We start from the raw sequence: 16996 nt of genomic DNA, 5'->3' as shown, positions 1-16996 counted from the left end.
ATTTTACATTTAATGGGTTTTACATTTCATAATTTCCTATTGAAAACCCACACGGCTTTGGTATGCACACGACGTGTGCTCCCCATACTTTGCCCTGGTAAAAGGGCTCATGCCTTACCCTCATTAAAGGGATAGAGGCAACACTGGCAGAGCTTTCAGACTGATAATACTGCCTGAGGTTGAGTCAGAGACATACAGCAGCTCTTTCTCACACTGCTTGCTTGAGCAGCAAAATGAATAGATCCTGGCTTCCAATGGATGTGTATCCCATAACCTCTAAACTGTGATCTACAGTTCCTTCCTCCATCTCATGTTCCCTAACCACCCTTCTACCATGGCCTTGGCTGCTGGCAGCTTCCTCTGTGGCCTCTGGCAGCACCCTCTGGACATCTGGGTGCCTCCGCATTTGCCATCTGGCAGCACAAATAATGCTACAGCTACTAACCAAAGATTATATTCCACGTAAAAAGAAAACAATATGCTAATAGTGAGGGGAAAAAAGGGCAACTGTTGCACTGAATTATCACAGAGTGAAATTAAGAAGAATAGAACAAAGTACCTGCTTCTAAGAATGCAAATTGCAACAACAGACAAATAGTTTTCCTGTGACAGTAGAAGCAAACTAATTATCTGATCATACTCTGTACTCTTTTTATCTTTGTCACCTTACAATTCCTTTTTATCCCACAATATCCATAGCAGACATTCTATTGTGACAATCACAATTACTTTAGCTATGATTTGCAGAACAAACTAATCTGAAATAAGATAGTATTATTCTATGGAAGGGGAAAACCAGCCAGTAGTTCTTTATATGATTCAGACTTGAGAATAATCTTTCATCTAAATTAATGTTTTGAAATTATAAAAACCATAAAAAGTTGACTACTTTTAAATGCTAAGCTAGGTTACAATCATAGTGAATGATAAACTTCAGCTAGGAGGTTTTTTTTAAATTTTATTCTTTCAGTCTAATATCTGAGTGCTTTTACAGGATACTGTCATTGTAAACCTTCTCTTCAAAGCAGTAATAACAGTTATTAGGTGAAAAATATGCCAACACCATAAATAAGTGAACCACACAAAGGCTTGGAACAAAAAAAAGTCACAAAATAAGGGTGTCCTAAGAGAGGGGGAGACTGAGGGGACACCTCATCACAGTCCAGAGGTTTCTCAAAATGGGAAGAGGGGGGACAGACACTGATCTCTTCTCTGTGGTGACCAGTGACAGGACATGAGGGAATGGCCTGAAGCTGTGTCAGGGAAGGTTGAGGTTGGATATCAGGAAAAGGTTCTTCACCCAGAGGGTGGTTGGGCACTGGAACAGCTCCCCAGGGAAGTGATCACAGCACCAGCCTGACAGAGTTCAAGGAGTGTTTGGACAATGCTCTCAGACACAGGGTGTGATCCTTGGGATTGTCTTGGGGATATTCCATTATTCTACAATTGAACACTTTAGCATCAGGACCATCCCACAAACATTCGAACTACGTTCACTGAATTTGGTTTAAAAGTATGCCTTGAGAAGATAAAGGCTGGAAATCTCCATGCTAGAGGCTGGGGCAGCTAAATTTGTAGTAGAGGAATGACACAGTCTGAATTACAAGAGAAGTCTCTTAGCAGAGCTAGGACTGCAAACTCCTTATCAACTCTTCTGCTGCAGCTTTAACACAGGGGAAAAAGCTTTTGTTATGGGTTGTTGGCATTGTTTTATATCATGTTGTAAGGCTTGAACAATTCTCTCCCATTTCTCTCTTGCTCTCTTTATTTTTGGTTTTGAGTCATGTCTTCTGGGCTTTACTTTGAGCTCCAACATCCCCAAATCAATGCAATGTTCTGCCAAACCTAATAAAGCTGGAACTCTGGGGTTGGTTGTTTTTTTTTTTCATTTGGTTGGCGTTTGGTTTGGTTTTTTCTTTTTTTTTTCTTTTTTTTTTTTTTTTGGTTTTGGATTTTTTTTTTGATGATATAAGTTTCTTTCTAAGGGAGAGCAGTTTTGCAGAAGATTCAACCCACACTTTATGTTAATCAGAAACTGTAGCTAAATTTTCAGGTGGGAGATAAAACCTGAGACTTTATCAAGAGTGTTTTATTTCATTTTGTTATGAAAGTACCAGATGAAGCAGTCAAATACCTACTAAAGACATGAAGATTCTCACAAATTGTGTTTTGTGACATTTCAGGGTTCACATGACCCCCATGCTATCTCACCCTGCTGAATGCAAATTCCTCTGTGCTGTAGCTGTGTTGACACCATGAAGCCAAAAAGGGACAGCTTACATCAGTGGAGGCTTTCCACCATAAGCCTTTGTCTCTTGCTGATTCTCAGGTCTCCCCTCTCTACACAGGACACTTACATTCATAAATCAGTAGTTATGGTTGGCAACATGCTGCATTAAAAAGTGGTGTCTGGCTTTTTTAGAGTATAGTGTCCACACTGTCCCTTGCATAAAAAACTGAGGGCCTTAAAATGTACATCTCTCCTTGTTAACCTAAGCCCCTATTCCAGAACTCAAAGTGCATCTAGGTTCCTGAAAAGAGAAATGGTAAAGATTAATAACAGTCTGTCCATTTTCAGATGGTAGAGTTATTTCTAAGTCACCCATGTCCTTAAACCACAGCATAAGAAATAAAATATGCATCATATACTACCTTATGATAAGTTCCCATTTTCCTATTTTGGTATATTTACCATATATACCAAGGTATATATACACCATATTTTATAGCTTGATTGTGCAGTTCTTAAGTAAAAACATGCCTCATCATTTAAGGAACTCAATGGCTTCCAGTGTGACTGAACAATACCTTGTCCCACAAGGGATGCCACTGAAATCACCAAGACAACTCAAGGAGAAGAATTTGTCTGCAACAATTCAAGAGAAGCATCTGCTTGTTCTAAACAAGACTTTAACCAGAAAGCTCAATTACTTGTCTTTTTGAAGTAAGTACAGCTGACTTGAGGACAACTCCCAGTTGCACTTGAAATTAACTCATAGCTTTGAATTGTTAACATGGATTTTTGCTCAGGGAATCTTAACAAAAAAAAATGTGAACCTTAAATTTTAATGTACTGAGGGTGGTTTCACTTCTTCCAAATGGTTTTAACAGAGCGGTTTTTTTCTGTTTGTTTGAGTTGTTTTTTTTTTTAACATAAACGATTCCAATGAGCTTTATTTTAGCATACTTACAGAGCTGACAAGCAGACTCAAACGTATCAGCAGCTATTTTGGGAGCATCCAAAGAACAGCAAAAGCATTGAACAATGAAAGGTCTAATGCAGTGCCTATCTTTAATAAAGGGGAGAAAGGGAAAGAAAGAGGGAGAGAGAGAGAGAATTGGGAAATTATGAATTAATTAATTTATCTCTAGTTCTGCGAATCTGACAGAGCAAACCTTGTGCTGTAATCATGCTGGTAATGCCTCTGCTGCAGATGTGTGTGTGATTCTGCACGTTGCACTTCAAAGGAGAAAGCAATCAAGGGAAAACAAAGGGGAGTAATGAGAAGGACTGAACCCCTGTAAAGACTGACTAGTGAAGAAGAGTTCAGCACCTGGATTGTTTAGGGTACAGAAGAGGGTCTAAGGAAAAAGATGTTCTCACAACCCGCTGAGGCTGCTGCTGAGAGCAGAACAAGCAGGCTGGGGCATCCAGGAGGATAGGCCAAGGAGCATTGGCCTGCAGGGGCAGTGAAGAAATTTCAAACTAGGTATTAAGAGCAGCATTTTAGATGAACAACTGCTGGAGCACTGCCAAGAGGCCTCCTGTGCAGAGCATGGAGTCTTCATCAGCTGCTTTAAGTCTGGGTTAGCAACACACCTGTTATGGTCTTGATCCTGCAAGGGGGCAAGGGGAGGATGAGAACATCCTGAGATGGTCCTAATTTTATCTTATAATCTTATTTAGAAAGATATACTTTCCCTGATGTAACTCAAAAAATTTAGCATTTTTCCCCTGGAGAATGATTGTTTTATTCTGCTGTATCTGTTTCTTTAATGTAAATCTAAAGTTCCAGAGAAATCATAGGCTGTCATGCTCTGCTCTCCTAGGTGTGACTGCACATAGGCTTTGCACTTACAGAGCTATTTTTAGAGGATATGGTTTTCAATCAGAGGCACTGCTTTATCTCCAGGAATGAATTCCTTGGTCATTCCCTTTCCTATACAACAGTAATATTCATGTATGCTAATTTTACACTATGTCAATTGCATCCAAATGAAACTGTATCACAGTTAATCCATTTAACTGAAGATCAAAGGCCATAAACCATATATACAACAGTGAGAAAATGCAAGAGTGAGGGCTCCCACCTTAACTTTACACAGCGATCTCTCTGAGTATAGGTCTCCAGTTACATGAGAATACTTTTTTATTTCCTTCCAAAGAAATCTTGTCTCAGTTGGCAGACTGGAAACACTCAGGGAGGGATTTTAGCAGAGAAGTACAGTGAAGGGGATGGCTGGTCTCAGCTCAGACAAAAATATAGAAAAACTGGATTCCATCTGTACCTTTTCAACATGTTTCTATGTGACAATGACAAATCAGTGACGCCTTCCTTCCTTAGATGAGCTCCAATTTCTCTATTCACTGAAGCACTTCAGCTTGGTCTGCAGTAATATAAAGTGCTCTCACCTTGCAACTGGAGTCATAGAGAGATGTTTTTTGAGATGCTAAGTGACACTTCCTGCTGAGAACTCAGAAGAATCCAGGTCTCAGTATCTCAAATACAATGAACAGTTTTGACATACACTTAATTTTACCCTTAGTTTCTAACATCTTCTAAGGTAAAAAATTACAGCATATGCCTAAAAATGTAATGGTATTGTGACATATCTGAATAACCAAGCTCATGTCTGGATACCTTCTAACAGCAGATTCACACATCATGTGTTATCTCAAAAATCAGCCACATCTAAGATCAGAGGGGAAAGCAGTGCACGATCCAAATGAATGATCACTAGAATCAAAGTTTAAACCAGAAACCTACACCTGGAGTTATTCTATTGTATACATGTTTGTTGATGCTGAATGGATAAAACAGCAATTCAGAATGGAACTGAAGCCCAGGAGCTGCTGGCAGCTGATGCAAGAGCCTGTGGCAGCTGGGGTGTCACCACTGCCTACCTGCATTTCATATCAGGAACTAACGGGTACTCTTCTCTCTCCGGTTGTCAAATTGTAGGATCACTTCCCATATTTGCCAAAGACTCTGGTTTCCAGTTTTGGCTGCATAAATGGGCAAGACTGGAAAATTTGGTAAACTAAAAAAAGTCCTCTAGCCCAAAAGCCTGAGAGCTCTCGCTATGTACATCTGTTGAATTCACACACTACTACTACTACTACTACTACTACTACTACTACTATTTTTCTAACCAAAACATAAAATTGAATTTAGAATTTAAATCACACAGAACTGCAATGGAGACAAACAGTCTCCTTCCCTTCAACTTCTCACCCAAAAAGTCCACCTTCCATCACTTTTGATCTCATGTTTTGCCCGTGAGAGTGAGAGCAGTAACACTCCATTTAAAGAAAGAGCTGCATATTTTTCAGTTTGATGTCACAGAAGGAAAATGCTGCTGTGCTGTTAGACTTTGAAAATGTAAGCAATTACCAAAAAGACTGCCCTCAGTGGTTATCTTTTATAAATGCTGGTGACCATTACATTAAAAAGGAACTTTGGAATGTTGCAGCCTGATTTATTTGAGTCATCACAGCAGAATCCAGCCAAGCACCAAGCAAATGGCATAGAATAAAAACAGTATCACGTCACTCCCAGTGACAGCACTGAGAGTGTCATTTGCTCTACTGATATGTTAAAAATAAAAAAGAGAAAGGAAAATTAGGACCACATTATGAGTGAAAAATAGCTGCAAGTATGAGAACAAATATTTTGGAATATATTTTGCACAGTTAATGCAAGTGTTTTAGAAGTCCTGATTTTCATGTCTCTCATGAGTTAACAGGCACACAAGTTCTCAGACATGCTAATTTACTTTAAGGAATGGCTCCAGTAAAACTGAACAGTGCCATGCTATATTCTGTATAAGCTGGAAGTGGAGCTGCTTTGAGAGGTTTCAGTGCATCAGGGGGAAGGCCAGATTAAAGCTGCACACAGTGAATGGTGCCACTGAAGTTAAAGGCACAGGGATCTGAATTCTTTACTGAAATCATTCACAAAACTGAAGGCCAGGCACAGAGAGGTCCCATCATACTGGAGCACAGCCCAAACATTTGGCCTCCGGCTAAGACGGCGTGACAGGAAAGCCGCGCTGCTGTAAGTGACGGTCTCGTGTAGAGTCTCACAAACAAGAAGGAAGGCAGAGCCCCTGGCACCTTCTCATTTAGTAGCGTGACAAGGAGCAGAAGCAACCTAAAAGTTCAAGTATTTATGTTTCAGTTCACTTCTCCTTGTTAACTTACTTTTCTGGTTTTAGATCCCTGTAAATAATTCCAAGACCATGGAGGTGGTCTAATGCCAAGGCCAGCTCAGCTAAGTAGAACTTGACATCCTCTTCTGTAAACATCACCTAGAGAGAAGGAAGAGAAGACCACATCTATTTATTGGACAGTGGTAGGCTGGCTTGCCTTAAACAGACACAGGGAAGGAATTGTCTAACCTGGAATGCTGCAAGGAACACTGTATCAGGTTCAATTTTCCATAATTTGTCTGAACTGACATGAACAATTCTTACCAGATTCTCCCTATAAAACAAAACTTGATATGTTGAGCACCTCTATTCCTTAAAATATGCTGCTCTCATTCATCTGTTTGATCTGTTTAGATGACACTATGCCACAATATTAGGAATAATTTATAACTCCTTAGGCTTTGGAAATGAACAGCAAAATTAAACACATTCAGTGCAGCTCATATTGCTTTCATATCCCTTAAATTGCTACAGTCTTGGCATTTGGTTACCAAATTCCCATGAAATAGCATGGAAAACCTTTTCGGGGAAGTGGAATACTTCCAAGTCTCAGCAGAAAACACAGCACAAAGAGAATCAGAGATGGAGTTAAAACCTCATGCCTTGGAGGTCCAAGGAATATCAGTGCAGATGCCCTAAGCAGTGATGTGCTGTCTAACACCCAAGGCCTGATGAGGTGCCAAATGAAGACAGTGTTTTCTGCAGCTGATATGGACACTGCTAACACTGAAGGCTGTGTTTCAGGTGAGAAGAAACTTCTGTAATCAAAAAACCAATAAGCTCTGAAAAACTCAGATGGCAGGAAACCCCTTTGGTTCAACTTCCATTATATCTGAGATGTTCTCTTGAATTAAATTTCAATATGGACAGAGTTAATAATGCAGAAAAAGAAGCTGATATATTGGATACTCAAGTGTGATTATGCATGACAGAAGTAAAATGAGTCAGCTGAATACAAATATACTTGTCATATGTAAATGTAAATTCTACTGTAGAAGTTGTAGAGCTTAATTTTAAAATTAAGTCTCTGCTCTCAAAAAGGGGTAGCCAAAATATCTGAGTGCTTTGAGAAGTTCCAGACAGCTGAGAGAAAAGAGATGATTCAGAGTACAGATGTCTCATAATTTAATGAAGAATTTTACTGCAAAGGCTAGAAACAAAACCACAAGGAAAACAATAAATAAATACACAAGCAAAAGCTCTCAAATTTAATTGTATTAAATGTAAAACTGACATTAATTTTAAAAGTAATTTAAATTATTTATAAGATTTAAAATAAATAATGTAGGCAAGAAATTAAATCAATAGAATCCAGGAAAAATCTAATCTATACATATACACCTAGTTAAAGTCAGATGTCTCAAAAAGACAGAGCAAGAAATAGGCAAGCTCTGCATGCATGCATGCATGCAATAACTGTATATGGGATCTGACTTGAAGTCCACTGAAATCAATACCTTTCAGTCAAATCTATAACTACAAATTGCAAACAGTTCAAGCTTTCCCAGAACTTCTTCCCTTGCAATACCTTGCTCCTAAACAGCTGCAAGGTATAAGCAGGCAAGGTGAGCTGCAAACACTGAAAAAAAGAGATGTTTTTAGTGTCAGCTTAATGAGTCATTAATGATGGGATACAGCATAGGAGTTGCTGAATTTCCCTGGACAAGCTTTGGGGAAAACATGAAGCTTTAAAGAAGTACAAAGTCTGAGCTGTTATCTTCCACTTTTGAGTTCTCTGGCTGTGCAGAACAGGGACCTGCCCTCTTAGGCAAGAGCCACATTTTCTGTCTTCTTCCATGAAACCAGAGAGGCCTTTGCTGAGACAGCAGCGCTGCCTTGCTAATAAAGCTTGGTCTCATGACAATAGCAGAAGGACATTTGAAATTAAAATTTTTTGAATCTTTTTCCTCATATTAAAAATAACTGCTACCAGGGACTGAATATTTATATAAGGATCATTACTCAGCAGTGCAATTAACTTGTTACCAATGTCTTCTTGCATTAGCAAACAAGCCTTAACAGCAAAAGCTTGGGGTCCCAAGTTGCAGTGCACACAGCATCCTGCAGCATGTCACTGAATCAGGAATCGAGCAGGAGTGGGGGAGAGCTGGGGAACTTTTGACTGAAAAGACTTTTTTCACAGCTCTTTTAGTCCATCAGTAGCTCCCAAAACTCAAGAAGAACTAGAGCTTCCCCTCAAGATGGTATTTGAAATGTTCCTGTCATTAAAGACTGTGTTAAGTGGTTGCCTGCATCCTTGACCCCATACCCTTAGAACCACCAAGGGCTGGGGACATCATGCTGGGCACAGACAATTGCAGGGCAGCCATCCTGCCTCACTGGAGCCTCCTGCACTCCTGCAGGGACCTTTCTGGGCCTGCTGGCTCACAGAGGTTTGGAGATACAGGAAAGAGCTAAATGAACCTAGAAAGCCTACCGCGACTGCTCTGTGCGGGCGTCAGCGAGACTCGGGTTTGGGACGTTCCCTGCCTGCAGCAGTCCCTCTCCAGGGGCATGGCATGCAGAGGACAGGGGAGGGATGAGAGCCTGGGGAGGGCATGGAAGCAGCAGCTGCACCTGGCAGGCAGGAGGAGGGCAGGTGAGCGCTGTGAGAGTCAATCTCCCATGTCTGGGCTGGTGCGTGGCCCTTAACCTGCTACCAGCAGCTGCAGGGCTGGCCCTGACCCATGGCCATCTCTTCCCTCTGCTGGCAGTGTGTGTGTTTTTCCAGTGGCTCTGTGCTCATCCCTAGGGCAAAATGTTTTGGGGATTGATTTCTCAGGCTGTTTCTCATCATATCCAAGAGTTATTCTGAAAGCATTGAGTCTGGGGCTATTTTGCTATGGGAATGGCTTAGCAGTGGAGCAGTTTTCTCTGGCAGTGATGCCTACATGGTATCTGCTGCATTACCTCTGGCTTAATTCAAATACAATTATTAAGAACCCACTTAACCATGCAAGATGATATAGCTCCATTACATACATAGATGACTATTCCCAAGACCATTTTTCATTCCCCTGAACTCAATTTGAGTTCTGAAAATCCAAGACAGTCTTTAATTTCTGAGTTAAAGATCTATCAGCTTACCTCTTTGGAGAGTCTGGTGAAAAGGTCCCCTCCCCGCAGGAAATCTAGTATGAGGTACAACTTCCCCTCTGTTTGAAATGCTGCATTAGAAAAGGATGAAGATGTTGGAAGTTTGAACCAAGATAAAGTCCTCAATGAGTAAGTCCTGCTGCCTAGCACTGTATCATTCATGCCATTGCTTCACTGTCACTTCAAAACTTTGAGAACCAAAAAACCCCATTTCTGTATAGAACTTAGCAATTGAGCTTTGGCTATGGAAAAAAATAGTGTCAGTTGACAACAGTGCATTACTGATATATTCATTTCTGTGTTAAGGGCCTATGAATTAACAGTGTTTCCCACTCCACAGGGTATCAGCAGTCACTGAGAGCGAGGCATAGAGAGAAGTTTCCATGTCTGTGTGAGAGAAGAGCCCACATACCAAATGGCCTTAGAACAGCTGTTCCAGTAGTAATGGGGATGGCATGGCAAGAGGCAACTCCAGCAAGACACCACATTCATGTACACACCTATACAAATTTAGACTGGTACTGATTATTATAACCTGCTTTTATTTGAATTCTCTTCCTGAACAATACCTGACAGCAGGTGAGAGTTTGGCAGATGTAAACTCAGCAGCTACCCCACCAGCACTACCTATCATGTCAGACTTAATGACAAATTTATTTCAATGGGGGAATGGCTGAAACTTACAAATACTGGATGCCTCCTTCAGCATAAATGAAGAATTTCACACAGGTAGCCTCTATGACTTTGTTAGCAACAGAGTCATAAGTAGGCAGGGAGCATCTGCACAAAAGTGTAACACATCTAGTCACAATTCCCCAACCAATTTAAGAACAAACATGAATTATATTTTAATATAGTTACCATAATGAAGCTTGACTATGAAAGGATGGTTCACTTCTGCCAAAATATCTCTCTCCATTTTAGATCGTACCCGATCCCGAACTATAAAGAAAGAACAATAAGAACAGTGACATTAAGAGGCAGCACGGTCCCTGGATACAGTACTGGAATGAGGTTCTGGCAGTCTGGATTCTGATTGATGGCTTGTATGACCTTAGGCCAACCAGACCACTCAAGTGTCCTCTATTTCTGACTGTCTGGTCTGTGAAGCAATCTCTCCAGGAAGAAGAACTGGGTCTTTCCCTATAGAGAGCTGCCCTAACTAAAATGACTACAGTATAGCAAACAACAAGAAGGCAATTACACTTCACAGAAGAGAATGTTAATGTGAAAATGAAAACTACACAAAATTAATTACTTTACTTCATTTAAGATGAAACAGAATGTACCAGTCCCAGAGCAAGTCAGATTAATCTTGCTCAAATTAAGTTATTGTATTTTGCTGATGCTAGCAGCATTTATGACATATCACTGAATAGCACTTTCTGGAAGTTATCTATATATATATACAATATTCAGAGCTTCCAATAAACCAGCACCCAAACAATCAGTAACAAAGAAAATTCCAAATAAAAATAGTAACTAATTATTTTTTTGTTAACGTTATTATGTGATAGATAACGTTATTGTGTGATAGCAGAGAGAAAAATACTTTTTGTGGTTGAGATGAATAGAGAGTAAGGGAAATCATAATTTCAGAGGTGAGCTGAGTTCAAGCTAAACAAAACTAATGCTGAAGATTTCATACCAAAGCCATTTAGCAGAATATTCAGACACTGAGGATTCAAGTCCCCATGTTACACAATCTTGATCCTAAAGATGCATTTACATTTTTCAGTCAATCACTACTTTATTGAAAAATTGTAAAAATTTTTCAAAAAAAATTTTCAAAAAATTCTTTATTGTAAAGAAAATTGACATCTTCTTTGTTCTCTTCACAATGCCAATATGCTTTTCAGGTGAAAGGATCTACAAGACATATTATAAAACTATTTTAGGTATCAAAGCCTGAGATCTGTCAGACTCTGTCATTGCAGGCATGTGTTGTGGAGCTGCTCAAAAGCTGAGTACTCTCAGCACCCGAGTAAAGAACATACATAACAAAATCCCTGTCTATTGCTCTACTTTAAAAATTGATGCACAGAAATAGATCCAAACCAGCTGATCTGAAAACCTTAAACAGCACAGGTGACATACTTGGGTTTCTTGCTATTTTGATGCTTTACTTAAACCAATAGTCATGTAAGCTTTACTAGCTCATTCAAGCAACCTTGTAGATAAATTCAAAACAGAGGGAATTACAATTGCAGAATTGGAATCTCATCCCACAAGCAAAAATCACTCATCCTACACTCACAAAATGCTTCATCTGTGTGAAGACAGACTGTTTCTTGTGCTGTCCATCAGGGATGATCCCAGGTGGGAATTTGTGTTGGATAGGTGGGCATTGCTGGACGCTCTACATAGTATATTTCCCATTAAGCTTCGTTGGGTAGTCTAAGGAAGTGCCTCCCTGCATTTGCACTGCACAGCTGAGAACAGGCTGTCAGAACACAGCACACCCTCCTCCACCCATCACTTTAACCTCTCCACAGGCAGAGGCCCAGCTGTGCAGCCCAGGGCTCTGCCAAAGCCCCATGCCCTGCTTGCTGCTGTGGTGGTTACTGGCTGTGAACCTGTGACCACACAAGGCACCCTTCTCCCCATAAGAGGCACACCAGGCTTAAAGAGAAGGTGATGTCACCACAGAAGACATCTCACTCTCCAGTCATGGCCCTGTACCCACTCTGAACCAGAAGCTGCTGCATTATGGGGCTACATTTCCCTTTGCAAACCTGTCTTTCGGGAGCAGAAATGAGGCTTGTGAAGCTGGAGGCTCAGCAGGGCCACAGACTGTCCCCACCTGGGCACTGCTGGCCTGGGCCAGCCCAGGAGCCCCCAGGCACCATTGGGTGGCAAGAGCTCTGATGAGGGTGTGGGATGGGCTCTGCTCTGCTCCCTGGGCTGGGACCCCCCTGGTGTCCCACCCTGATTCCCTGGGGGCCAGCTGGGTCCTGCCAGGGTACGGATGCCCCAAATTAGTGCTCCCATGGCAGATACCACTTTCCTCTTCAAAATCTTATGTAGAGAAAGATTCAGCAAGACAGTGCAAATTACAGACACCTTAATGGACTGCCTTGGCCAAGGGCACTGGGCTGCAAAGCAAATGTGACAAACAGCAAAGTGCCAGTGTGAATATCTGCTGACTGCATTGAGGTGCAGCAGCCTGGACCCTCCCCAAAGTCCTCTGGAGGTGGCTCAAGACAACACCTGGTGATTTGGTTGCCTCTCTGAGTGGGTCAGTCTCTCTCCAGTAATTTTGGAAACTGTCTTCTTGATGTCAGCAGGCTAAAATTGGTGTTTGAAAGTTAAAAATTCTTTTTAAACTAGGAATGGGTTGTCAGATAATAGGTTTGCTGTCTTAGTGACTTTTTCCTCAATGGTTTTTTGTCCTTTTTTACAACTTTAACCAAAGTGCTGCTGAATCCCCTGACCTGAAACATCAGGGAGAGAATTCTCCCTGCATGTGTGACAAAAGCATCTATCTGCCACTTACAGAAAGCTGTTTCTGCAGGAAGATACATGCAGAAAATACAGAAATAAGGTAAAAAAAATTCACAATCTGCCCAGAGATGTTTGGCAAAAAGCATTATTAATTACAAATTATTTGCTCATCCCTACCTTTCAGTAAGAAATGTCACTGCTTAACCAGGAGTGAAGAATTAATTAATTAATAAAGCAAGAATAAGGGGAGCTACAAACTAAGTTAATTAAATCAGCATCAAAAAGTATTGCAGCAGGAGAAATAAATCAGTGAACAAAGCAATGGCCTAAATTTCATCCATTACCCTCCTCACTTCTTTAAAACTCAGCACTATGCCTCAAGTGCAGCAAAAGAGGACTCAGGCTTAGGAACTTGCAACTCAATTTCAAATTCTTCACATAGCACAGGAACACAAAAAAGATAATGCAAATAGAATACATACATAAAACTCTCTGCAACATCCTTTTCAATTCTATTGCTGTTATTTTAATCTGTTTTTAATACTGTCTGCTGTAGACAAAAGTAGAAAGTTCTAAATTCAAATCCACACTGCCTACGTCCAGAAGACAAAGTACATGTGTGGTGCCTAATTACCTGAGATATGGAGAAACAGAGGCTTTCTAAAAGTGATCATAGTCTCACTTCAATGCTTCTGCTTGGAAATACTATTTGCTTTCCTGTGTTCTTGTTCCACACAGTACTAAACTCAAATCCTCTAAAGAGCAGCCTTTCATGTTGCACCTTCATCAGCAGAGCATTATTACAACACAAAGAAAAAAACAGAAAAATGTCTTGTTGACACACTGGATGCAGAAGCATACCAATAATGTCACACAGGGCCTTCATGTGCTTTTCTTTTGAAATGCATATCATTCTGTGAAGGTGATTTTTCTGGAAGAAAGTTCCTCTGTGTCCCGAAGTATGGAACCTTTTAGAGTTGGGGAAAGAGCCATTATATCACAGCTTTACGACTGAGCACTATGCTTCTGCAGCAAAAGTAGAAAAACAGATCTAGAGAGCAGGAGACACTCCTTTGTAGAAGGGCACTCTGAGAAATCAGTAAGAATGCAGACTGTGTTTTAGGAGTCCAGAGTCTGGGGGAGGTCATTTTATCTCCCCCCTCCTTTCCTCTTTTTTTTTTTTTTTCCTTTTACATGAAACAACACATTTGGCTTTAAAGAAATCAAAGAGTTGCCTCTGTTTGTTGTATTGTAAAGTAGCCTTGATGCTCCGCTGTCGAGATTCGGAATGACAGATGTCTCTAAATCAATACTACACTTTAGTATTGAACTTCCATTTCTAGTCTTTATCACCTATTCATTATCCTCTCTGTTTGTAAAAGTTAATTAAATCTCTCACTATTCCTCTGAAGTACCTCTGCTCAATTTTCAAACAAAGAGAATTAAAGAACAGATTGATGAAGTCTGATGGTACAGAAAAAAAGATTAAAAAAAAAAAATCACATGGGACTTGTCAGGAGCAAACATGGCTTCTGGGACATACAAACTCAGCTGAAAATAAATCCTCAGAGCAGTAACCTGAGCCCTTGTCATGTTTTCCTCATAGCCTTGACCAGCAAGGAGCAGCCTGGTGAGCTGAGGGTGCTGCACAAGTTGCTTCCTCCCTATCCCATGGAACCTCTGGCAGCTGCAGCCTCCTGCTGTTTTCTCACTGGGACATCCACTTGGATCTCTCTTCTTGACCAAAAAAATCCACAGATGCTGAAGGAGATTAAGTGTGTCTTAGATTTTTGGCTGAAATTAGCTGTTGGGCTCAACCCCATCATTAGAGAAATACTGACTTGACAGACCAGCCAGACAATCACATAAATCTCATGTCCTTATGCAGAGGTGAAATTTCAAATTTTGTATATTTTTAATCAGAGTTGGACCACTGAATAGCCACAGATTTGCTTATGCATAGCTCCCAGGTGAAACTGTTTCTCACTGGAGTCTGGGAGCAGCAGATGTGAAATGGTATCCAATAAGTCAAATCCTGTGGTGATGTACATCACCAGCAGAGTCAGAATTACACCCCTCACAACTGCATAAACCAGTTCTAACTAAATTCATTAAAACCAGCCTCAATAAGCAGCTTGATGAAGAGAAAAGAAAGCTGCCATCTGCTACAAGGGAATTTCCTCTAAAGATCCAAAACCTACAGCTGGAAATACATCTGTTCACAACTTGTGCAAAACTGAAAATCTTTAACACCTCTGCAGAGTTGCACCTGGAACATTTTTTTCTTTTTATGGAAATCATATGTATGATTTAAAATTTATTTACCTTAGTGGATGTGATATCCTGTGAAATCATCAATAAAGTATTTGTTTCCTGAATTTGAGTGTAACATGCTCCTGTGCTTCATTTGCTTCAGTTATACTGAAGTGGGACTTATAACCATTTTTTATTATTATTACTACTATTGCAGGAAATAATAATTTCAGTACTAAGTCTTACTGACAGGCAATAATTACCTATGCTCTAGGAATAGGCATAATTTCAAAGCAACAAATTAATAAGAAGGCTGGCCTTCAGATGTCCCAGTAAACACTATTCATCAGCAGCTCTGGAAATTATGATGAACTGAAGGAAGAGACTGGTTTCATATAGTTTTGCAATAAATAAAATTTGTTTAAAACATGTATGAGACAGTTGGCCTTTTATCCCCGCACAAAATCAGTATTTCAGATTTAGCTCCAGCATACAAGAAACCATAACACCAAGATGACCAGGACATACAGTCCTCAGTCCTACTCTTAAATACAGTCTAAAGAGGGATGATTTTTTTCCATCAAACTTCTCTCATATCTTCTGGGAGATGCTTTTTCCCTTGCAGCCCCTGCCCTGCAGTGCTGGCTAACTCACATGCAGCTGCAAAGAAAAGGCAGCACCAAGATTCATATTTCCTATCCATGGGGCATTCCAGTATCAAATGAGTGTCTGCCTTGTGTTTTGCTACGGAGAAGTTGCTAAGCCAAGAGAAGCAATGAAGAAGTTTTTGTTTTTGTTTTTTATCTTGAGATGAAGATGATCCAGATGTCCAGGAACTGCTGGGTCTCTCAGGGCAATGAGTTTTGCTGCTTGCCTTTTAAGCTTGAAGCCCAGCATGGTTTAATCAAGCCCAGCTGCTCTGAAAATACAGTTTGGTGGGTTTTACAGGGAGAGCTGAGTAAAGCTTGTGCATCACCTTACTCTGGAAGTGTGAAAGCTGTCTGTGCTTTGGCATTCACCACAAATACTTTCTGCAGCAAATCATCAAAGGCAGAAATACAGCTTTTATGATTGAAAAGTATGAGGAGTGAACACTGGCTCAGGGATGAAATGCAAAGATATTCCCTCTTATGCCAGCCTTCTACAGGAAAAAAATTGTCCCCTTTATTCAGTCCCTGCAGGTCTAAAAAGCCATTTGTATTGAAAGGGGCATTTCCTCTCCATCAGGACCTTTGAACAACTACTAATTCACTTGCAAGGCCTGGCAGAGGTGGAAGGGGGCGAGGGTGGCACAGGATCTCCCCAGAAACTCTTGGCACACCAACTCAGGGCAAAGTGTCCCTGTATGAGAGTGATTTAAAGCCCACCCAAGTCCCTTCTCTTCTGTTATGTGAGCCCCTACTACTTTGTTTAATGGCATGGTATGAAACCTTCTGCCTGGTCCAGTTCAGATGTTTAAGGATGAGACCAATAATCTTTTATAAAATATTAAGTGAGAATTCCTGGAAGGAGAGGAAATGTGGTATTTCCTTTCTGTGTAGAATGTATGTACTGGGATGCTGTCATTTGCCACCAGGGCAGTTTTAGTCATAGGTTGAAGTAATCCCAGTAAATGTTTTCTGTAGGCCTGTTTGAAACTTGTAATTTTGAATATTTTCAAAATGTTTTTGCTGTGGGTTTTTGTTCTCTAACTGGAATAGAAAGCCTAAATTCGTCAAGTTTTGCCAAAATTAAATTGAGAAAAATTGTTTTGGCTGCATCAAAGTACTCT

At 40.5% G+C, this 16996-nt stretch overlaps 1 protein-coding gene across 5 annotated transcripts in view; it reads right to left on the bottom strand.

Annotated features, from left to right (window-relative positions):
* Nucleotides 1-16996, bottom strand: part of RPS6KA2 (ribosomal protein S6 kinase A2) — a 282279-nt gene that overhangs the window by 64193 nt on the left and 201090 nt on the right. For all 5 annotated transcript variants that reach the window (XM_077175651.1, XM_054629033.2, XM_077175652.1 and 2 more), the window contains 3 exons: nt 10390-10470; nt 9520-9599; nt 6425-6531 (listed from right to left, as the gene is read on the bottom strand). In XM_077175651.1, the coding sequence (XP_077031766.1) occupies nt 6425-6531; nt 9520-9599; nt 10390-10470 (268 nt within the window). The remainder of the gene's footprint in view (nt 1-6424; nt 6532-9519; nt 9600-10389; nt 10471-16996) is intronic.

Source organism: Agelaius phoeniceus, chromosome 3 (assembly GCF_051311805.1).
Source record: "Agelaius phoeniceus isolate bAgePho1 chromosome 3, bAgePho1.hap1, whole genome shotgun sequence".
In the NCBI taxonomy this organism is placed as follows: Eukaryota; Metazoa; Chordata; class Aves; order Passeriformes; family Icteridae; genus Agelaius; species Agelaius phoeniceus.
This window is presented reverse-complemented; position numbering and strand designations above follow the sequence as displayed.